Below are 24902 nucleotides of genomic sequence, written 5' to 3' on the forward strand. Positions count from 1 at the left end.
TTGTTCAGTTCCCATAGTCAGGGCCTGGTCAATCAGTGGGATTTGAATAAACCCATCAGCATGTTTGATTCTCTGAAAAAAATAGTGGATTGATATGAAGCATTGAGTGCTACTGCTGGTTTATGAGAGTTTACTCAGAATTGTTTTATTCCTTTGGTTTCTTATTTGTAAATTTAATCCACCAGCATCCAATGCCGTATTGCTTTCCTGCTTCTGCCAGTGTTGTCTGCTTAATCCTGTGCACATTATCCTCTTTGGCCATGAAATTCAATTCCTTTCTGTTTCACAGGTTCAGAGTCAATGTCCAATTGTAAAGTGAACCATAAAAGCTCTGTGCTTATATTGTCTATTGATGTTGTGTAGCATCCTGGGGTGCTTAGAAGAAAGGCACTTTCATAGCAGGCATTTGACTGATGGATTGAAAGCACCATTTCCCTTAAAAACTCTGGCTTGACATTTTATAATCTGTTTTTGTGGTTAACACATTTTCTATCCAAAGGCAGTTCAACCAGGTGACTGAGAGTAAGGTTTTCACTAACGGAAGAATGAAGGTTTTGTAGATAACACTAATACAAGGTTCACATTATCACCCATCACATTAGCCAATAATTAGATCCCTGGGTGAATAGTAAGCAACCAGAAGCAACAGGAAAAGAAAAGGAATTTGCAAAGACAGTCACTTGATAGCCAGGGCATTACCTGGTTCCTGATGAAGTCAATAGGGCTTTCAGCTTGAATTCATGCTACACCATGTGAGCAAGTCTTGGATGCAGAGCTGTCAAAGTGAAGTCCTGATGTGAAGTGTCTGCGAAGCTCTGCCCTTAATTAGGTATTGTCTGTACGATGCTTTGAAGAGGTAAAGCGCAAAGTGGAAACGCTAGGTGTTGTTAATTAATTACACACTAATCCTCATGAACGAATAGCATGAGGTTAAATAATGAAATGTAAGTATTGTTATTATCAGCAATTGCTGTTTGGAGTGCAAATTTTTAGATACTGCATCAAGGGACAGGAGCTAGCTTGGAATTGTTCAAGTGTAGCAAAACAAGCTAGTTTCAGCTAAAGCCTAGAAGATGGCTTATTTGCTGCTGAGGGACTTCATAAAGGTCTGGATAGAGAGCTGGATTTTGTTAGCTCTTTAATCCTTCACATGTCTCCTTTATCTCTTATCCGTCCGTTGAGGGGAGGTGCTAATGACTGGTTTTCTCCTCTTGCATCCATGCCTAAGTCATGCTCAGATGGGTGGTTGACTAGAAGAGAGATTGGAATAACTGTAACAGCATTGCTGTATCCCCCATCTGTGCTTATCTCCCTCTTTGCCTAATGTTCAAGTAATGGTGGTGAGTGCCATAATCAGAGGAGGGACTCTCACCACATAACCATTAGCAAGGACTAATTGAGCCAGAGGACATGTGTGCTTTCAGTGATAGACTACCTGCTTTTGTATCCGTGCTCAGTTTTGCCTTACTAGCACGTGCATCACTGGTAGCTCCTTCCTAGTCCCTGTCCTTTGTCTTCTCTTTCTTATGCTCTTCACATGCTGCTCTTCTGTTTTGGTGTCCTGTGTTGTTCTAGTCTGCAGACTGTTGTGCTTTTGGAGAAACCACATTTTAAACAGCAAAAATTCACATTTCTATGCTATATGCCTTCATGTACATTTCTGTTCCTTCAATATCTTACGCCCATCTGTTTGCTGATTATCTTGGTATGACGCAGTCCTCCTGACTCTTGGGAGTAAATTATTTTACTTTGCACTTTCATACCTTCCTATCAGCATATAACTTCAAACTCCACTGGTTTTAATTTGGTCTAGAGGTTGAGCACTGTCTCCTCAGAGGTCAAGCTGAAGCCTATCACTAGAACAATGCAAAGAAGCATGTGGTAGTAGTGGTGTTGCTAAAGATTGGTACCTCTACCCCCCCAGTCCCCTTCCCCAAGAGCCTGGCTGATAAGATCTGATAGGATCAACTTGATAGACCACACTTACTGTGATGGAAAATGGTGTAGCAGAATGAATCAGAGCATTACATGATTGTGTGGATTAGTCACCAAGAAAACAATGCACTCACAAATGGGAAATTCTAAAAGTTTACTAAAATAACAGGGTCAGGTCGTCACTTCTTTAAGATTAAGAACTTACTATTTTTTACATTACAAATACCATGTATCAAGATATCTGGTTACTGGCTCAGATTTTTTTCTAGTATAATTTCAATCACATTAAGTGGGTGAGTGAGAGCCTCTTGTGTTATAGATAGCATTGCGTGAAGTTAAAGATCCAAATAGAAATGTAGTCAAACATGTAGTCATGATAAAAGGACAGTAAACTTAGTGAACTATTACAACAACTTGGTGAATTCTCCCTCATGAAAATTGTTTTAACTGTAATTGGAAATGCTGGAGTCAATGACTCGATTTAGTGAAGTCCCATGGCAGGTGATTAGAGTGGATCACAGATTAGAGACACTGATGGTAGTGGTTAATGGTATATAGCATTCCCCTGCCTTATGGAAGATGTTCCTACTCCAGTGAATATGCAGTTATTTATGAAGGGTGTAGGAGCTCCATGAGAGTATCCTGTAAGCCGGTGGTTTGGGCACCAAGCCATGCTGCAAAGGTCTGCCTGAGTAGGACTGGAACATGTGTCTTCCCTAAGGGGAGGAAGTGCTGTGATGATCTTGCCATTTTGCTCTGAGCTGTATCTTGTGCCTATGAACAACTCTGGTTTCACTGAAAGTAGGATCTTCTCAGAGTAAAGCTTTGATTTTAATGTGCTGACACTTCCTGATGAAAACCAGTTTTGTCCACTTGGGGCCAGCCCTACTTCTCCAGTTCGTAACAGGATCAGACTGGTCTCTTGACAGCGAAATGGACTGGTGAAATGCAGAGGTTGCTCGTGTACCTTATCTTGCCTACACTTAAGTGTAGATGAGAGCTGGACTTAGTGAAATTTAGAAAGTATCACTACTTTCAGTCTTGAACCTGTTCATTCTTAATGTTATTTTCTAAGCTCTACTAAATCCTTTGGGCCATATTCAGTCTTCTCACATTAGCACATGAGGCATTTCTGATGACTCTTACTGCATATGAAGTTGGATCCTCCTGGATCCTTTATTATTTAGGGCTTCCATACTTTGGTTTCTTATGCAGCCACTGGAAAGAAGTAATTGCAATGCATATATTAGACATCTCTTGGAGGTACCACCATTACTTCCCACCACTGACTATACAGGAGCCCGAGTCTGGCAGATAATCAGTTGTTGTAGCTTTTGATGGCTTTCTTGCATCTGGACAGCCTCGGGTCATATCTAAACTGGCAGATATGGCAGCACTTCTGAGCTCCTGGGTCTGTCTTCTTATTCTGGCTTCTCCCAAACCACTACCAGGAAGGAATCAGCCTCTTTATCCCACGCCACACACACAGAGCTATACCTTGATTCTGCAGCTGGAAAAGCTAAGATACAAGCAGAAGAAAGCCAGGGTGTGCTCTGACCAGATGCTAAATCAAACTATAGGGGTGTCAGAACCTCTGGCTTTCTGCACCTACCACCCCACTGAATCTGGATGCAATCTGCATCTGTCTCTAGTGCCATGGTGGGTGATCTCAAAAGGGCCCAGAGAGTTTAGGGAGGCATAAGAAAGAACATCAAGTAGAAAAAGAGGAAAAGAATGTACTGTGAGGGAGACCAAAACTTTAGCCTATTTTGGGAGTAGGTGGACTGAATACAGACAGTTCCCCTATTTTCTTCTCTCTGTGGAATCCTTTACTAATCCTTCCCTCCCATTGATTTTGGTGGGGCTTAAACGTCTAGCTCAGGGGATGATTTAACCCTTCTTATTTTGGATACCTGGCTGGAACAGTCCCCCCCACTGCTGCATCAGAACACAGAGCTCCTTCTTGACTCTCCTCATAAAGCAATCACCTTCCTTTGACAACACTGCATTTCCAGTGCAGGCTTTTCTCTTTGATAAAAACAATTAAAATTATTAATCCGATCAATCACTGTCCAAATGCTCATTTTATCTGATTACAGGAAAAGACAAAGGGTGATAAAATAGCGTGCTGGATTTCATGGAAATGGTCTCTCTGTGGTGTGAGTTCAGAATTTTGAGTTTTGTCCAAAAACAAGGCAATGAATGAATTTGCTTCAGAGCTCATTTTCTGTCAAAAGGCCAAGCTGACTTGGGGAAGAGGGTGGAGTTGCCTGTTCAGACAGGATTTTTTTAGTTTTTGCCCTTTACCTCTGGAGCCAGAGGTCTGGCTCTCACCCAGCTGTACAAAAAAGAAGATTATGGTATTTTCTAGGTAATTTTAAAGAGCAAAACCAAAGTGAAGTCAGGTGGCTTGAAATCAGCCCCAAGTCCTTCACATGAAATGTTTCTCATGATTTTGGTTTTCGGTGTAGCCATATTTGAAAAGTGATAGGAAAATATTCTTCAGCTGGCCGACATACTTCATTTACTCACGCGAACCATGCTTCTTCTTTGTGAAACGCTTGGTGAAGAATGGCACACACACACATAAAAATAAAACAGTCATCTAAAATACCGAGGTTGTTCTGCAAAATTCAGTGGGCTAAACTCTATTTCAGAAAACCGTAACATAAATCCAGTGAAAGCTTTATTTGCACATGGAAAGCAGAATTCAGGAGCTCATATAATCTGTACAAAAAAAAGTCGTGATTCCTTTTTCCCCTGAAATCAAAATGCAAACCTCCCACTGACTGTTCTGTTGCAGAATTACTCTGGAGGATCAGGCTCACATGTAATAGTGAAACATTTCAGCAAAATTATCAATATATAAAGCCCAGGACTTCTTCCCTAATGGAAATTGTCTCCCACCTGCTTCATGCAGCCATCCTTTCTCTGCTATGTGAGAAACTTTTGTTATCAGTGAAAAAAAGGACCTGTATTCAAAATCCTAGAAGATGGAGTTCTCTTCAATAATAATTAGCTTCAAAGTTGTTGCTTGCTGACCCATGAAAGCTTTGCGGGCATCCTGGTGGCAGCAGCTACAAGTACTAATCTTGACCGTTCAGCAGACGGTGCTGTAACATCAGGCCCTGTCAGCCATCCTGCAATGTTCCCCATGCTCCTGCCTGTGCTTACTGGCAGCTGGAACTGCAGCAGCAGAGTCGCTTGAAAGCCTGGTAATCTGCTGAGTCCACATCCAATGTTGGGCCACGATGAAGCAGCATTTTCCATTAAAAAGAAAAATTGAATTTTCAGGGGCCTCATACTGACTGTTCCCATCAGAGTCACAGGGGTGGGAAACAACCCCCTGAAACCGCAGCTACATTATCCTGCTCCCCTCCTCGCCTCACAATTTGAGCTAAACTACCTCTCTTTAACAACTTGAGGCCTGAAGCAGGGAGACCAGTCCCATTGACTCCAACAGGAGCAGGCTCAGGATGTAAGTGCATGCCACTGTCTCTCCTGCATGACGAGAGACTTCTGTGTTCAGTGTTTCCTCTGACCAGGATTTGGTGATTCTTCCGTCAGTCTAGCAAAACCATACCTGGCTCGTATTTCTCAGCAAGTCCCCCAAGTGCTTCTCTGAAAAAAATCCAGGAATATAGTAATATAAAGGCAGGAGTATGAGCACCAGAAACTGTGAATCAGTTTGCTAGGCAGGGACAATAAGACCTTCTATAGCGTTTTGAGCTTCTTAAAAGAAGAAATTGAGCCATCTTTAGAAGTAGGCAGAAATTCCAAAAGAAAATGATAGTATTTCTAAAGAAATCTCGTGACTGAAATGCATAGTTAGTAGGATAGGAAGAAGTGCTGGCTTGCTTAAAGCGTGTTTTAAATAAAAGGTGGAAAACCTGATTAACATTTAGTGATGAAGTCAGCAGTCTGAGGAAATACAGAACAAATGGCAAATACCTGTACAGGCTTCTCCACTGTTGCCATCCACACTGCATCCAGCTTGATGTGGGCGAGTGGAGCAGAAGGTATTAAACCTCAAGCAGTGGAAACCTGTAGGCACAGCTCTGGCAAGTGTGGAGTAAGAGGGGCTCCAGACTGGGAATGAAACTGGATGATCTAAAACACAGAAACAAACATACACCAGCCTGGCCAGTAGGAACTGGGGAGAAAAGTGAGCTGAGGAATACTGTCCTCCCTGGTGCCTCACTATAATCCAGTCTGCATATTAGCTTCTTCATAAAATCTTTCTTAAGCCTGTTTTGTAGAGTTTCAAGACCTTACGTGCTTTCTGATGTTTGTAAAGTTCATCCATGGCAAGGAGATATCATTAATTCATTTAAATTTACATTAGGCATCAAGTAATATACATTTATATCAAACTCACTTAAAATAGTTCCTCAGCTAATATGCAGTGGTGAAGAGGAATGCCATACTTTCTGCTTTTTTTCTTCAGAAAATGAAAAGGTCTTTTTCCATTGAGTAAGTGGAAAGGCAGGGTAGAAGAGAGCTGGAAGACCCAAAACGAACAACTGAAGTCTAGCAGCACAGCCTGAAGGTGTCGCATCTCTGCAGAGGACTTAAAACAGTTAAGGAGGATTAACCAAATAAGCAGTTTACCTGTCAGTATAGCTTCCAGACTATCTCCACAGATCCCGAAAACTCTGCTGTCTGACTTTCTGATGCTCCTGAAAGTCAGGTGATGTCTGACTTCCCAAGTTCTTGTTTTTTTTCTCCATGCCACAGTATTAGACATTAAGATCGGTTCTCATTAAAACCGCCTGTGCCAATCATCAAACCTTTTTTCCTTTACTTCCTTCTTGTATGCTCACCCGTGACACTTTGACTTTGAAGAAAACCACAAAAATGTAATCATCATGTTATCTCCAGACTTGGTCTGCTCTCATAGCCCCTTTCCTTTCGGTTTCACCCTTGTCCCCTCCTCCATCTATAATAATTCCCACATGTTTATGCAAAAATATTGGACTTTCTTTTATTATTGGCAATTAAGAGAGGCAACAGTTTCAGCATCTCTGCAAGAACAATCATTTCTAAAAGTGAGCAGTTTTCTGCCTTGATGGTCTGCAACTTTTAGGATGCCAAAAACCAATCAGCGTAGTAACACTACAGTACTGAAATAAAACAGGGTTGTCAATAGTGCAGGGGTCATTTCCACACTCATTTCTTCCCCTCTGTTACTACTGAGTCTGAAAATGAAGCCTGTTCCCTTGCCCAAATATACTGTTTAGACTTGATTCAGCAACCTAATAATCATCTGACAGTGAGATGACACAACATGTACATACGTCATAGCCCAGTGAAATGCCCATTGAGCCCCAGAGGCTCATCTGTGATTCAGCACTGAATCTGACTGCCAGAAGGAATTTAAAGATAGGTAAAGGAGCTATTACTCATGTAACTCAGTTTAGGGCACCTCAGTTAGACAGTGACATTGGGTTGCTAAAGCCGAAGAGCGTAAACATCGCCCTTTTGCTTTCCCATTGCCATCCTTGAAGGTCTGGCTCATCCTGGAAAAGGTGGAGCAGACTGCAAGTTGTGAGTTGTATAGTATCGGGGTCTGTGGGATAATGATACCCTTCGGGGAGAATGCAGGCAGGCTTTGCTGAGCCATCAGGGATGTATCTGTAACTAGTGCCTCTGATTTATGGCATCTCGTAACAGTTCCTGGGATTGCTGTAGCTTTTAAAAGCTAGCAGAATATGAACTAAGTCAAGTTCCACAAGTATAATATTAAAGCAGGAGCTATTGGATTATCCTAAATTATCATAACTATTAGAAAACAGATTTGGGAGAAACATGGCCATCCAGAACTGGCAAAATTCCCATGGAGATCAATCCATCTGAATAAAAACCAGGGCCTCTTTGACTCCATACAAATGGAGAACATGAAGGCTTACAAGAGTAGTAGAGCCTTATACGCAGCAGAGGACCACCACAAGAGGTATGCACAAGTAACCCCAAACAGCTAACATTCGGTGACCCAGGAAGGAAACTGTTGAAGGAGGAAAGGTCAAAACCAAGGTAAAGCTGATTTGAGGAGTATTTGCCTCAAAATTCCCAGCAGCTTTTAGTTTCTGCTTATACTGTCTGCATCTTTTGGGTTGGCCAGGCTAACTGGCAGGGTCAGACAGGAGAAGATGAGCCTGGATTCAGCAAAGTAGTAGGATGTCTCTCTCAAGGTGGAGAAGACTGGACCTAGCAGCTAGGGTCTATAAAACAGTGAAGGAGCTCAGATCCTAACCTGAGTGGAAGTCCCACAAGCTGTGCCCTATCCCGGTTTCTTTCACATCCCTCTGGTCAGTGTGACACTGTAACACTTGCTTTAAATAAAGACAGTAGAGTTTTGCTCCTCTGTGTGTTATCTATGCTGGAAGAGATGTCTTCCTTTGACACCATTTTGTAGGGAGTTTTTTGTTTTTTAATGAATAAAGGCTATTTATACAATATTTGGTCCTATAGGGGCCAAATTCATAGAATCATAGGATGGTTTGGGTTGGAAGGGACCTTAAAGATCATCTCGTTCCAACCCTCTGTTCCCTGGTTTGTTCAAGGGCCAGACACAAGAGCAGCCACTCTGCTCACGACCGCTCTGGCTCTGCTCTTTCCAAGTACCCAAGAGCCGGAGCTTGAGCCTAAACAAACACATCAGCTTGTTCAGAAAGTTTCTATGCCAAGGACTAATGAATCTGTCATATTTAATGCTGCACACCTAGAAAAATCAAATTAGCTTGAATCAACTCACAATACCGCACAACACTCGTGGCTGTTGTTGAGTGTGAACCAGAAGTACGGGCTTGGCTTATTGTCTTTAGAATGGAAGACAACGGAGTAGAAAGAAAGAAGGGGAGACAACACAGTATGTGGTGTCACCATACATTTGTACTGCTGAAGGTACAGTCTAGGGAAGTACCTTTAGGTGGAGCTGACACCCACAGAAATTGTGCCAACGTGTAAAACGCTCCTTTCATGAAACAGGCAAAGCCAATAGCTTTTTCCATGGCTTTTCAGAAGTCAGATGCTAGTTAAAACCTGTGGATATGTATACATTATATGGATAATTAGCTACTTTATGTGTGGCGCCTCCTGGATTAAAGAAAATTCTTCTATGCAAATAAGTGGAATAGACTGGTCAAATTTATATGTGGAAAAAAAGACCTCTTTTATATAAATATGTAGTATTTATTTAGGTGAGTTTCTTACTTCATAGACAAGTGCTAATTCCTAGACAGCTCCCATGTATTTAAAATGTTCACTCTGCATTGTTCTTTTAAACAATGCCCATATACAAACACTGAGGATGAACAATAGATTTTGACGACATGCTTAAATAAATGAGACAAAACCATGTGTCTTGCAATTGGCTTTTTCCACTAAATGCTCAAATCCTGTCCTATTGAAATCAATGGCAAAACTCCATCGATTCAGTAGGGCCACATTTTCACTCCAAACTCTTTTACAGTAATGAGTAGATTTGGCCCAAGTTTTTCTGAAGATACTGCTTTAAACTATTTCTTCTGTTCTATTGAATAACAGAGTGGGTTGATATTTAAGAATGAAAGCTCATCAAGTTTAAATTTCAGTTGTTTTATAATAATAGCCATATGTTAGTTATAGATTGTGTAAGTCTGAAGTTTTGGTAATTTAAAACTGCTTTAAAGTGACCTTTACATGGTTCCACATTTCAACATTTTCTAAAAGTGGTTGGTATTGGTCCTTACTCATAAATCCTTACATTAAAAGAATCTGCAGGCCTGGGCCCTTAGTTAACAGGCTTACAGTAAGGAAGTCCTGCAAACATTTATATACACACTTAACCTTACAAATCGAGTCTTCACAATGAAATCAACATAACTGCTCTCAGTGGGCAAAATCAGACCAGAATGAAATGTCAGCTGTTAAGAAAGGTCACTCGCTCTCAGTATTGAAGACAGGATGCTAAGCAAGAGGGACCTCCAGCCTGACCTGATGCAGTTCTGTTCTTCGCTAGTTAAACAATGCAAGACAACAAGACACACCATGGGAAATACTTTGGTTTTTTTCTGCTATGGGAAATACTTTTTTTTTCCACTGGAGGCTAGCCAAGCTGGGATGGCAGAGATACTGGGGGCACTATGAAGGCTGTAGCTCAGCTCCACTACCACGGCCTAGTGGTGCTGTATCATTTCTCCCTGTTTTCCCAACCACACTGCAGTTGATCTTGCCTTTTGCTTGGGCTGCTCACATGGCTGCAATTCCTTATTTCCATATAGTGCTCCACTCCCTATTCATCTCCATTCATTTGTATGTCATTCCTTGCACGTCTGAGATCTTTCTCAAAAGCCTTATCATTCCTGTTGTCCAGATCTTCCCTCCGACTTCCTATCTGACTGAATATTTCCACTGTTACGGTAAAGGCAATACACACTGCATATCTGCTGTGCTTTTCACCTCAAATACCAGCAGTCCGAAAGTGGTTTTATTTTGCTAAGAGGGAAACTGAGGCACATCAGCTAAAGCTATTTACCAGAGATTGTACAGCATGAGAACAGCAAGATACAGACCAGAACCACATCTCCTAACCTTTCCTTCTAAAGCTTTGGTCTTTAGGCATGACTTGGAAAAAAAAAACTGGCAGAACTAGAAAGAGCATAAAAGTGTCACACTCAAAATAATATCAAAACAAGTTTTGATATGTTGACAGAAAGGAAATGCTGACTGAAATCTGCCCTGGATTGATTGATATCTTAATAGTCCTCTTATTTCTGTGGAATTTTGTTACTTCTCCCATGACATTAAATGTTAAAGTGCTGTATGTGCAGTACATTTCCCATGAATAAGAAAAATACCAGCCACCTCGCAGTTGACCAGATTTCCTTTCCCTTCGGTGTACTATTGTGTTCAATGCCCATTTTTCCAGCATTTAGACGGTTGCTGTATTTGAACCTAAATTAGATGTTTTCAGTGAAAATACACAATACAGCGGATAGACAGTGGATCCATACGGCCCACTAGAAATACTATTTCCCAGCTAACAGCTGAAGAGATTCATGTTGAAATTTCCTATTAAATACCTCTGCCTCTTCAAAAGCTTAGTCTTCATTTGGCCCTCAGCCCTGCAAATGCTTTAGCACAGGCATGTAAGTAATTCCATTAACACGTGTAAGTAACTCCACTGGTACTGATAATATACTAAGCAGATACATATGTTTGGAGAACAAGACCTTGTTTAGGTAAGAAAATATTCTTGTAATTTTTTTCCTTTTCTTTTGCAAAACTCCAGCTTTGGAAAAGAAATAAAAATGTTATATACATTTCAGCTAATAAGCTCAAGTGCTAATTTCATTTTATTGTCACACAAACCAAAATGTTTTCTATCCTTCGGAAATGCACAAAAAGCATTAGGTCAGTTACGAAAATCTGGGACCTGATCCTGTAATCATTCGAGTGTCTTTCATTAATTCAAGTATAGGAAAAACTGGCCTATAGAACCTGATCTCTTTGTATCTTCGGTTTTTTTTTCAAAGGACAAAGTTGTGTAATTAAATCTCTGGATGCTTTTTATAGTTTTTTGTGATACCTTTGATGAACAGAAATATACCTAAATTATTTACAGTACAGTACTGCAATAACAACACGTCGTGTGACTACTGACAAATACAGCAGTATAGAGATAGGTGTGTGCACACGCACCCGTCCACGTGCTGAGCCGCAGCGCTTGCAGGCCCAACACCAAACGAAGCCCTGCGTAGTGCGGGAGGACTGGAAGCAAAACTGGCGAGATTAAACAGATTGCTTTATTGTTCGAAATTAATAATATACCAAAGAAAAGCGATATAATAATTGCAATCAGTCACTCCACTTTTTGGAAAAATAATGCACGGCTATGCAGTGCACTGCGGGCATTCCCGATATTGTTTCCTTTGTAAAATGAACGGGGACGCATTCTAGAGGGACCTGACCGAGGTATCCTATAGATACAACTTGGACGTTTACAGAGGCAGCCTATGTGGTGCTTTATTTCTCGCGGAAGTCTTGGTCAGAGGCCGGCTGGGGGCTGCGGCCCTCGCCGCCGCCGTGCCCCGCTTGCCGGGGAGGCGGCAGGGCCGCCGCAGGCAGCTGGCGGGTGAGGGAGGCAGGCAGGGAGACCCTCAGAGAAGTCCCATTGTTTAGATTTCTGTCACAAGCCGTGAGAATACTTAATTTCTTTCATCTCTGGAGTTTTCATTATCATTCAAATTTCATTTTCCATTAATTGATCGGGGATTAGCGAAGCCATTATGCAAAAATTAGACAAGCCAGATGCGATGAATAATTCATGACGGACGATTACACTTTGCTCCTGGTGTACTTCCCGACTTCCCCCCGACTTCCCGCCTGCTGGAGATGACAGCCTTCCCTCCCGGCCGAGCCGGGCACGGCTGTCGGCACGCCGCTCCGCCAGCGCCGCGGGGCCGCCGCAGGGCGAGGGCCGGCGGCGGGAAGCCGGGCCCTGAGGCGGCGCGCGGGCCCGGCAGGGGGTGCGGGCGCTCGCCCCGCCCGCCGCTAGGTGGCAGGCGCCGCCCGCGGTGCGCGGAGGGCCGCGGAGGGCGCCGCGCGGCTCCCGGCCGATCTCACGATCCTCACCGGCTGCGACCGCCACCGCGGCCGGCTCGGGCGACCGCGACGGTGCCTGCCTGCTTGCCTGCCTGCCTGCCGCACCCCCCCCACCCCCCGCCGCCGGGGTGCCGCCGGGAGCGGGAGAGGCCGCGGGCGCTCCCCCCGCCCCATCACCCGCGCGTCCCACACCCCTCACGCCGGGCATCTCATTTATCCCACCGGACAGTTGTTGCCCCATTAAAGCGCAGTCCCACCCTTCGCGAGGACCTTTCATCTGGGGAAGTTTTATGACACTTTGTAAATGTGCAAAGTTTTTAATTAGACTCGCCAGACAGCCCCAGGCAGCACTAGCGCCACGAAGTCTTCATGCTTCTCTCTGCTTTACAGCACAACAAGCCGCTCTACTCCTTTGAAGACAATGCCGACTATGTCTACGATGTCATGTGGTCGCCAGTGCATCCCGCGCTCTTCGCCTGCGTGGACGGGATGGGGCGCCTGGATCTGTGGAACCTGAATAACGACACCGAGGTGAGGCGGCGCGGCGGCCCGACGGCGGCCGGTGGCGGGAAGGCGAGGGCGGGCGGGCGGCGGGGCGCCGGACGAGGCCTTAACCCTGTGAGGGCCGCCGGCGCGGCGCTGCCGAGCACCCTTTCGCCCCCCCGCCGGGGGTCTGCGGGGGCGCCGCGCTCCCTCAGGGCGCGGGGAGCCCGGCGTCGGCCGCCGCCCGCGCCCCGGGGCGCGGCGGGGAGGGCAGGTCCCGCTGCCGGGGGGCCTGACCGCCCCCCTCCCCCGCCCGCCTTCCCTCCCGCCTCCCTCCCCCGCGGCGGGGCTGCTGCTCTCCGGTACCTGTCAGGGGTGGGGAGTGCCGACTCCGGCACCCCCGGCAGAAAGCCAATACAAATAAATAGCCGCCGTGCTGCCTCTGGAAGGAGCCTCCCTCCCCTCTCTGTTATTTTAATGTGCACTTTTAAACCGCGCCCGTTTTGTAGTTTTTTTATCCCCCCCGTTTCTGGCACACCGCGCTCCAGCCAGGCGCTTCAAAGGCCACGTTTTCGATGCCTCCCCTCACTCAGGTGGTCACACCTTGGCAGCCCGGCCGCAACCGCCACAGGCCTGCCAGCGCTCCCGCCTGCGGCATGGGCCGAGGCGCCGGGCAGCCCTTCGCCAGCCTCCCGCGCTCGGGAGGCGATTCGTGTTTGGGTGGGAGACTTCATTTCCCTTCGTATTCATCCTCTGCTCCAAATCCTCTGGAGATTATAACTTGCAAGCCCCGTACCAGTGCTTCCAGCGTGACAGAAACCCAGCGTTCTCCTGCATCTTCCCTTGCCTCCCGCCTTTCTGAGTCGCTAGGTACTCTGCTTGGGTTTTTTAAGCAGAGGGCATCTCTCTCACGTTGTTTGTGGTTTTATACCCTCACCTTTTTTCTCTTTAAAATTTGCTGTGAAACTTAAAGGCAAAAATGCAAATGAAAAATAAAAACAAGTTTTCTTTCCATCGCTATTAACTAAATAGTGGGGACCACTGGGGAGGAAATGTTGCACCTTTAAATTTCACAGATGAGAAAGGATTAATCAGAGAGCTTTTTGCAAAGATTGAGAGTGGTAAATACTGTATTTTAAAAAAAAGTCATTTTCTAAATGTGCTGAATACCCCTTTTTCCTCCTATTATTTCAGATTTTTTTAAATGCTGCAGCCTTATATTGGTACTATTTTTTCTGGCTTTGAGTTTCCCCAAAAAATGGTTTTGAGAAAACCTGTCATGTCTCTTGAGGTGTCAGCAATCAGTATTCAGCACAAGAATCGAAATATTTTTCTACAACTGAAGTCTTGCATATTTTTACTTAATGCCATGTAAAATTAAGAACAACTGGACTGTAAAAATCATGTATTAACTGACAGTTTCTTTTTATTTCCAAAAAAGAGAAGACCGAAGAGCAAGTGGCAGTATTTTCCCCCATACACCCTATTTTTTACAATATTTTTTTTTTAAGACTAGTTTGATCATTAATACGCCTTTCACATAAACATGCTGTACATTTCAGACAGAGTAAAATACGGGCACAGTTTATGGCTTCCAGTGAGCGGTGCTTGCCATAAATAAGCATGGACAGGTAAGAGGAACCAGCACCGGGCGCTGCATTGTCAAGGGGAGCAGCGAGGCCTTTTGAAGTGCTCTGAGCAGGAAGCAGTGCAGCCTTTTTAATTAGAGCACATACAGCTGGAGGATATACAGGAGGAGTCTCCTCAGAATTTATTTTGGGAAGGGAGGGACATATCCTTCAGGTGTTCTCATTAATGCAGGCTTAAACACAGAGCATAAAACCCAGCATTTTAAGAAGAAAAAGAAATAACCCTTTCCCCCCAAATACCAGGGCTGAAATCCTGCTCTGCTTGAAATCAACTGATGTTTTGCCATGTAACTCAATGAGACCCTAATTTCTTTCCAAAAAATTAGTATGGACCGCTTGATCCCATTCCCATCAATAACAAGGCTGTACATAGAAAACTGCTGATATATTTTCAGTGTGTTTACATATAAATACATAGGAACATTGGGAAAAAAAAATAATTTCAAGCTTGATCCTGCTTTTCTTCTGCATGCAAGGCCACCCCTGATTTCATAAATCATTTCCATTCTGAGAGGTCAAAATCAGCTCTCATGTAAGGATCAGACTGGAATTATTTCCGTGGTATCTGAACTTTGTATTTTTATGAGAATTGAACTTGGAGACAGAAATACCATTTGATTTCCTTACTGAGCACTGATGAAACAAATTTTAAAATCTCTATAAATGATAAACTGGCAGATTCTGAATAGATGTGAGATTTTGTTATGCAGGAGAAGCAGCAAAAGTACCACTGAAAGAGAGAACTGTAAGCAGTTCTTTTAAACATCATAACTGGAAGTGATCGTTGTTTGCTTTTACCCTCTATCTGGTAGGTCATAATTAGTTTATAATTTTCAAGATTTCTGTAATTGTTTACACCGTTTAAGTCTACACTGCTATTTGCTAAGAAAAAGTCCTTGTCAGCACTTTTGCCTTTGTAATAAGAAATCTTGAAACACCTATTTTTTAGATCGTTATTACTTTTAGTTGTCAGATATGTGATGTCAAAGTATTTGTGAAGACAGTAGAAAATGACAGGTATATTAATATGTTTAACTGCTAGCTATTGATAAAAATCTGTGTAAGAACTAGATATGATTGTTACTAATGAGACCTGGTTTTGTTTAATTTGGGAAATAAGCCACGTTATTATTTAGGTATTATTTTGTAAACCAATTAAGAAAATACCTGCTTTTAGTTACAATATGCTACCTTCAAATTTTTTAACTGTAACACTGTTTCCACTAGTGTTAGTCCCCAAACTTATTAAAAACATTTCTCCTGAGAGCTAGATGCTTTCTGATCAAAATAACTAAAATCATTTGACTGTACCATGGATTTAATCAATCTAATTATTCTCAAAATCTCGGTGTAAAGTAACAAGGGTATTTGTGTGCCTCATATTGATCCATGGATACCAGAAATTGTTTTTGTAATAGCAATGAAAGTCATCACGGTTTATTTTGTATTTGATAAATGAATATAAAAAATCTTAAAAAGCAAAAAATCCTTATCCACTCCTTCATTCTTTTGCAAACTGAATTATTATTTTTATGGATCACTATAGTGAGGTTTGCAGATAGTTTCGGGATACCAAATGCCGATTTCTTACCTATGTGTCCATAACATTTCTTTTTTGATCAAGATTGGAGGAGGTCTTTAGGTTATTGGTCAGTCTTATTATCTATGAACTAATATTAAACTGACTTACAAAATTGCTTATTTCTGCTGTGTTATATCCCATTCAAATGTTTGTTGGCTTTTTTTGCATGCCGTACCTTAGTTTTGAAAGTGTGAAGATGGTATCTGTTTCTAGAAACAGATAACAGATGTATTTGCAAGCAGGTTTTGACACCACGTAAGCAATGAAAGTAAAAAACCAAAAGGTATATTCTTACATGCAGGTTTTTCTGACTGCATCTTTCTTAATCTGTTACCTGTTAAAATCTCATTTCAAAATTGTTAAAAATCTGACAAGCACCAACTTCAGAGAATTTATAAAGTATTTCAGTTGTGATTTTAAAAACATAATGCTACCATTATAAAATAAACTCTTATCTTTGAAATCTATAATAGGCATGTGTAATTTAACCTATCACTATTGAGAGCAGACAAATCTATTTTAAGATACTATGGTTTGACTATATTTCTCTCCATATCACTAGAGAAAAGGCTTTTTATTTAGATTTTTAAAGACTGTTTCATTATTGCTTTTTATTTTGTTAGATAGCTTTGTGGAATAGTAACAGGATTTTACAAAACCATCGGGTTTTGAAAAAAAGCATGGGTTGTGTCTTGTGTCTGCGGCATGCATGCTGCTTATTTTTATGTGGAACACTGAAAGAATGCTGTATTAACAAAAAAACCCCAGCTCTAGAGTTATGTATTTCAGCCTTCTGAAAGATTTTGTGAAAATTCAGTGCCTTAAATATGCGCTGTGTATATTTGTATATGAAACAAATATCTTTGATCTACAGTTTTCTGAGAAACATAGCTGGTTAGTGGATTAGTCCTCTGAAATGTGGCATTTAGTTGTTGTTTGAAGAAACCCATTTCCAAATGTTATGAAATTAATTTTGGCTGGAATTAAAATAGCTTTTTTTTTTTAGAAATCATTGATCACAGGAGTAAAACTTGCTTGTTTTCTACTGTGATTTTATCATGGTTCAATGACCCCATGTCAGATTTAGGCCATTGACTCTCACCCACTAAGCAGTAACAGACTTGGGGCGAGGAGTTAGAGTGTGCCAGCTTTTTTGGGTAATACTGCCTTGGACAGGACCTAGGCCTTGCACAATGGGGAGATGAGTCCAGTAGCTTATTTGCATTTTAATGACTTCTTAAAGTGGGGGGAGGATGGTATCTGCTTTCTGATTGCTATCCAGCATTATTTCTACATCATTCTGCAAACAAAATCCTCTTGCATTTCACATGTGGGGCTCAGGACACTACTGCAAAGTCCTTTGCAGAGGTGACGCTTTAGCTTGGCAGGCTCGTTGTGCTTGAGGTGCCAGTTTGGTTTTGCAGCTTTGTGTCAGGGTGGGTGAGGAGGAGGAGGAGGAGTGGGGAGTCTCCATGGGAGAGGTGCAAGGCAAGCAGCCCTGCTTCCCAGTCCTTGTCCTGCTGCTGGTGTAGCTGTGCACGTGCTGCGGCCGTAACAAGAGTCTTGGGAAGCCTGCAAAGGTTCAGCTTCCTACCGTCACTCATCTTGTGTGACACAATGAAGGCATTAGAGCTGAGGAGAAGGAAATTGGCATGGGAACTCTACAATGTTTGTTTTAAAATTATTTTTCTCCTGGATCTTTGGACCTATCTCACAACTACAATATAAAACTGCAGCCAGAGAACCGAGATGAAGTCAGAAAAATACTGTTTTTGTTAATCTTGTCAGTTTGTCAGTGTTCAGATCAGGCTTTAATACCACCTTCAAGCTGCTTTGTTCCTGCTTCTGCTGCATTGTGCTGACAATGAGGACAGAAGGAGTACCTGTCACTCCTCCAGAGGTAGCCTGGACTCTGGTTCCTGTCCAACTACCTCTTCTTGCCTGGACTGCTCTCCAATTCCATGTCCATCCCGGGCACCCCCTTGTCCCCATCTCACCATGTGAACAAGACCTGTTCCCACAGATGGATCTGGTGGAGGAGCTACTTTTGCAGCTATCCTATCCCGTTTGCCCTGACCTAAAAGGCATTAAAGCTAAAAAGCATTAAAGCTAAAAAGCCTTGTTTGGAAGACCGTCATGCCAAGCTACAGGCTCCTTGCTCAGGCAGGTTCTCCTATTAAAGGCAGCTGGGTGGAGTACTAGCAGACTTGCAGGTTACCATCATTTGTCTTATGAGGTGACCTAAATCAACTGAGTGATCTACCTATCTGGGACAAACACCCACACAGTTCCTTCCTCCTGCAGCATCTTTTGATGCCCTCATTCCAGTGTAGATTACAAATACTTCTCCTAAGATTGTGTTCATTGCTTTATTCATCCCACGCGTTAACCAGAATCTTTATGTATTCTTGTGGATCACCTGTTAAGTTAGTTGACTTGGGGCAGGGAGGGGGGTTGGAAATTAGACAGCATCCAGGTGTATTTAAAGCAGAAGTCGTCTCCTGGGGATGTAAAAGAGAATTGTGGGAATATATTGTAGGAGTTCCTAAATGTCAGCTCAGCTGTTCTCACTTCTGCCATATCCGCGCTCTGAAGTGATTAGCTCAGGACTTTTCTGATGTGATACCTGTTTCAGCCTCTGCATCTAGCCGCAGAGGTGGGTATGGATTTAAAGGATGTGTCAGCTTGAATGCAGGCATGTGTCTGCTGACCGTCAGGTTGTCTGGGCCTGAGTCAGAGGCCAGAAGCCAGGGCAGGACTAAAGCCAAGTCCTACCCTCAGTTGGTTCTTGATCATAAGTCAGTGACTTTTGAGAAAGAAGCAGATGTGGTTTCACATGTCTCTGAGGTTAAGGGGGAAAAAACTTTCATTTACTGCCCTTTACTGTGGAAAAGTCTTCCGTGCTCATTCCAAGCAATCTCTTACTCTTTCCTCTTTTTAGCACGTGACTGAAGAAATAATGAACCCTTTTTTTTTCTCCCCCCCAACAAGGGTTGTATGTTACTTCCAGCAATGCCAAGGGACTTGTGACTCACCCAGCTAAGCAGGACATTCAAAACTGACCCCTGGGTTCGCAGGCAGCGTAATTTTATTGTCCTTCCTGTTCCTATTTTTTCAACAGGTTCCCACAGCCAGCGTCACCATAGAAGGAGCTTCTGCCCTCAACCGTGTCCGTTGGGCCCAGGCTGGGAAGGAGGTAGCAGTTGGTGATTCAGAAGGCCGCATATGGATCTATGATGTTGGAGAGGTATTATTATTGGTTTGGGTTTTTTTTTTTAAAGCTCGGCTCCTGGAGAATGCCACATCCAAGTTTGAGAAAAGATCATGTATTGTAACACGAGTAGGGTACCTCCAAAGAATAAGCCAGATTTCTTTCAGTGGAGTCCCAGTTGACTTTGGGTTGCCAACACTGTGTTAGTCATAAAGCTACCTTGCAAAAGAGTTAACTAGTTAAAGTCTCATGAGAGAAGTATTTTTTGAAAGTTTCCAGTGTTTTTAAATTTTTTTTTAATGGTTCTATGGGTACATTTTGAAAAAGTTACAAAGGAACATAAAGAGGAAAATAGAGGTGCAAAAAGAAGCTGTGTTGTTCTGAAGTTGGTCCTGAAGCATTCACCTTTTATACTCCAGTATCTCTTATTTCATGACTGGCTTAATGCTGTAGACTTTTCTCAGCATGACATGTACAGAATACATCAGTTCTTTTAATACTGAATAATGCTGAATATGTCTGAATATATGCAAAATTACTAACAGGAGGAAATGAGAGGTGTCATTGTGGAGGATAGTAGGTGCATGTGAGATAAAGAGTATGTAGGTGCTGAGAAATAGCAGGATGTGTATTCTATGTCTAAGGCTGCTCTCAATTCACCCTGCTACATCTTATAAAAAACATCTAAACTGCAGTGTATTTGGCACTGATGGAATCTACCTCTTTGTTGATGAAAACGGTATAAAGTGTTCTGTCGGCATTACAATCCCTTGGAACAGTTAGGGGTGAATCTCTGAGCAATCAGCTTTTATGTAGAGAATTTGTTTTCCATCATTATCTGTGATAGGATACTGAGATATCCATCTCTACACAGTAGGGAAACATTATAGAATACATGCAGAATTATCTGTAACTCTCATAAAGTGATTTTATGGCCCATAGCAAAATTGCTTGTGCATGACTCATATTTTTGGATTGCATTCACTTGTGCAGGAGTTTGCCTTTCCTTCACGAATGTTTGCTGAAACTTCTTGCCGTATTGTTAGCATAATTTCTAAATTGTCTAAGGTTACTGCGTTCAGATTTCCACTATGACACTGGCAGGTCAGGCTGTTTTTATTTATTTTTCATTTTTGCATGACTGTTCCGAAAAGGTGGTTTTTCTGTCTTCCAAGTGATATGACAGGCTATGGAAATGTCTTTGATGACAGCGCAGTCTGATCTTGTCTGGGAGTCTAGATGGGCTGTAGAAATGTCTCTTTTTGCATATCATACACCAAATCATTCATAGGATTGTTTATCCCTGCAAGCTCACCCAGGAGAAAATAGATTTAGTGTTCTATGCAGAAGAAGTAATATTTAAGTTTTTGGCCTTTCCTCCATATAATCAGACTTCAACCTGCAAAGTTAGTCACAGTGATACACTCAGATCAAAAAGAAAGACAGGCTTCTATTACTTGAAAAGGAAAAAGAAAAGAGAGTCATTCAACAGTATTTATTTGTTATATAAAGTGTTCTGCTTCATGGATATTGCATGCCCTGCCCGTGCAGAGCCCCAGTGTCTCCAGCTCGGCTCCATACACACTTACGCAAACAGATGTATGTCCATCCACATGGCTGTTGATCAGGGGCCATTGCTACCCCTCCTCCTCTTCCGTAATGAATGAAAGAGCTCATTAATTTGTTGCCTGGTTCATTTTGGCAGTATCAGTCTCTGCAGTAATTCCTGTACCAAATTTAGGAGAGGTCGTCTGGGCTGCAACAACTTCAGATACTACCAGGGCTGCTGTTGTTAGTGGCTTTTTATGGTTTAAAAAAAGAAGGATGCTTATATATTCTCCAGCACAACTGTTCGCACTATAAAGCCTTAAGTGAGATGCAGAAATACTTTGCAACTCAAAAGCCTGGAACTGAGGGCTTGTACAGTGAATAACAGCCTCTTCAGTCATTAACCCTCTGTGCCAGTCCATAAAGAGCTCCCTGGTGAGTTATTCCATGCTTAGCTGTCCTCAGGCCTGATGCACGGGGGATTCACAGCATGCACATGCACTTTTGGAAGTGTCTGGCAGAAATATGGCAGCCTTTAAGGCTCTCTCTTTACTTCAGTGTGCAGACACCGGCCAGTTCCTTGGCTCAGCTGGGGTCCTCCTTTGACTGTCCTTTTTGTATGGGTTTGATTCTGGGATATGACAGGGCTAGTCCGACAGTTTAAAAGGGGCAGTCCTTCTCCCCCTGCCATCCAGCCATCTCTAGCCATATCCCTCGCTGCCCAGTTTTTGTGCAGGTAGCAGTGCTTGTCACCACCCACATTGTGGGGAGGGAGATAGATCAGCAGCGTAGTATTGATTTATTTATTTTTTGTGTTTGTTTTCCTTGGGGTATTTTTCTCCATGAACTGACTCGGTGTGAGAGTAGATGAGTGAGCATGTGGCTTGGGGCAAGGGGCTGGGAGCTGGACCGTACAGCACCTGGCAGCACCTAGCTTTCATATTTGACCCAGCGGTATTGAAAAGCCTGACACCAAGCTGTGACAGTTGACCTTTCAGCGATAGCACTCTACCCATCTCCTACAGCATCAACTTCTGAAAAGGCCTCATCACTGGAAGAACTCATCCCTGCCTGACTGATAATTCAGTAGCATCCGCTTACTTGAAGGTGCATCTCTCTGATTTGGGAGGATGGGTGTGATTACTCGCATTAAAAAGTCAGCAGGCCACTTTACAAAGACACTAAATACACTCACCAAAAACATTAATGCTCCACTTGTACTGCACCCTTTTTAAAACCTTTCTTTTCTCATGACTGTTCCAAATATCACATTAGATCAGCTGTAAATTCATACAACATTGGTTCCATCAGAAAAAATTGTGATTATATTTGTATTATAATAAAGCACAGTGTCTTTGAATTTCACATTACTATATAAACAATTTTTCTTACCTGTTTGAACAGACAGAATTGACTCCATGAATTTTGATCAGAGCAGAAAACATCAGGATATCTAATCATTAAGGAAAAAATTTAAGTGATAGGAATTTTTACTTTGGTAGATTCATCACAGTTTTAAGGGACTATTCTAGAGAACAGTAAAGTTTACTGCTGCTATTAACCCATATGGTGTAAAGAGAAAACATTATATGGCCTAAGTGAAAACGTAAGATACAAGGCCTAACCTTGCATCCTTTGTGAAGGCAAAGAGTGTGAGATCAGGGCTGTTTCACCTGTGTAATGATTTAGGATTTGGCCCTTTTTGATATGTTATTCAGTCACAGTCTTTATGGCACAAGAAATGGTAGAAACCTGAAGAACATCGCAGGGCCCATGACCAGGGAGTTAAAAATAATGGTGACATTTTCAGTTAGGCTATATAATGTTATCTCCTTAGAGTATGTACTTTTACTTGTTTGATTTTGGCATCGTGTCTGAAAATAACTGAACACATTTATTTTCACAGTGAGGGGTCTATTTTCTCCTCAATGCTTGTGCTTTATGCCCATTAGCATTAATGGGAGTTATACACACACTTCCAGGGGAGAGGAGACTTAAACAGTCCATATAGATGTGCTCTTGTGGATCAGTAACCACTGATTTAAAGAATGTGAATTATAAAATGAAATAAAAACCGAAACAAACACACAAAAATCTGACTGTTTCAGTGTGATGGGATCTCAAACCTATATAACTCAACCAGAGAATATAACCAGTCATTGTAAATACGCTTTACTCTCCATAAGATCTAAATACTCAAACCTTTGCCGGTCTAGTAGTTGAGATATTATTATTGTGATAGTATGTATAACTTATTTTAGCTTCTGTGGTCTTGTGGCTTGTTTACTGGGCAGCAAGTTTTCTGTATGGTAGAAGTTGATTTTAACAGAACATGGACCACTGACTATAGATTGATTCACATGTCCAGATGATTGATAGTTAGACCTAACTGCATGTCTCTTTTGTAGTTATATTTTCTAGAAAGCTTGCTCCCATTGTGCATGCTTCAGTGATGTTACACAGTTGCCGCTGTCATAAATATTCTCTAACAACCACGTTTGTTGCTTACCTGGCTCATTGAGAATGCTCTTTGCACCTTTGGTTGTGAAAGAAGCAGCTTCTCATCCACCTTCCATTATTTCTTTTCTTTTTCCATTAATCTCTTCTAGGTCATATTCTGCTTGCATTGTGAGTAAATAGATAGAAACTGTAAATCAGTGATTTATTATTTGATTGTAATAAAATATAAAGTAAGTTTGCAGAACAGGATTGGAGAGTTTAAAACTGTAATCACAAGGAGCTTATTACTGTACATTATTTTGTTAAACTAGTTACAGGACAAACTATTGCATCTGTTTGGCAGTCTTTCAGACAGTTGATTCTAGTCATGCTTTTAAAGGGTGACTAGTATGACAGGTGGAACTGGAGAAACGTAAGAAAAGGTCTTTCGCTAGACCATCCAGGAAGGGTGGCTCTGCCAAAGAAAGCAGTTACTTGGGATTCTGTACACAGTTATTACCTCTGTCCTCGTTTCCTTGCAGTGAAATGAGAATCGTCTTGATGTTTATGTGACTTTGTTAGGTTTCAGGGTTAATATCACCTTAAGCCCTTTTAGGGCTGCTGCATTAGGTTGTTTGTGTACTTCCCCACTTGCTCCATGATGGGTGTTAATCCCGTACCTCATTTTCAAGTACATGATCAGTGAGGGAGGAGCTGGCAACTGCCTGAAATATGTGGATGAAGTGGTACAGTAAGGACTATCCCACTGGTGCCTATAAGTAATTTCCTTTGATTTCAGCAGCCTTTAACAGCTGCTCTGAGATTCTTAGGGTTCTAGACAGAGAGAAATGTGTATTTGTGACTAACTCTCACATTTCAGCATGGCTATTGAGTCACTTACTTTTCTGGGTAGAGAGGGGAAGGGTTGGTACTTTGTACTCCTATCTTGGGATCCCTGTGTTGCACTATAGATTTCATACGGAAAACATACCCAGCATCTCTTTCATGCAGTTAAAAACTGCTGTAGCCCAGAGAGAGAAATATGAAACTAGGTTTTGTGTCATGTAGTTATCCAGGTAGATTTTCCAGTAGGTTTACTTTTGCCGTCATAAAGCTCCTGTAGAGCATATATTGAGTTAGGAAATGTTTTTGCCACAAAAGCAGAGTTGAGACTCACCATAAAATATTTTATTTTAAAATCTGTGTTGAGTTACAAGTATTCTTGGAACACAGATAAGTGGCTCACACACATATCGTGAAGGCAAATTTGAGCAATAATAAGGGGTTGTGCTTACAACCAAGTTTTATTCAAAAGCGTTCAAAGATCAAGTAAGATACAGTAGTTACAACAACATGCACAATCCAGGCATAAAGGATAATTAAATGGTTGTGAGGCAGTGCCTGAATTTCACCATTGATATTTTTGCTAGGGAGGTTGGAACGCTGGCCTCAGAGAATTTTAAAAGCATGT

General features: G+C 42.2%; 2 protein-coding genes across 5 annotated transcripts in view; one reads left to right on the plus strand and one right to left on the minus strand.

Moving 5' to 3' along the window:
* LOC142405439 (serum paraoxonase/arylesterase 2) overlaps window positions 1-12359 on the minus strand; it is a 281937-nt gene extending 269578 nt beyond the window's left edge. For both annotated transcript variants that reach the window (XM_075492858.1, XM_075492859.1), the window contains exon 1: window positions 12356-12359. The gene's annotated coding sequence lies outside the window, so the exon portion shown is untranslated. The remainder of the gene's footprint in view (window positions 1-12355) is intronic.
* Window positions 1-24902, plus strand: part of DYNC1I1 (dynein cytoplasmic 1 intermediate chain 1) — a 196757-nt gene that overhangs the window by 157461 nt on the left and 14394 nt on the right. For all 3 annotated transcript variants that reach the window (XM_075492855.1, XM_075492856.1, XM_075492857.1), the window contains exons 15-16: window positions 12910-13050; window positions 19355-19480. In XM_075492855.1, the coding sequence (XP_075348970.1) occupies window positions 12910-13050; window positions 19355-19480 (267 nt within the window). The remainder of the gene's footprint in view (window positions 1-12909; window positions 13051-19354; window positions 19481-24902) is intronic.

The sequence above is a fragment of the Mycteria americana genome, chromosome 2, assembly GCF_035582795.1.
Source record: "Mycteria americana isolate JAX WOST 10 ecotype Jacksonville Zoo and Gardens chromosome 2, USCA_MyAme_1.0, whole genome shotgun sequence".
Lineage (NCBI taxonomy): Eukaryota > Metazoa > Chordata > Aves > Ciconiiformes > Ciconiidae > Mycteria > Mycteria americana.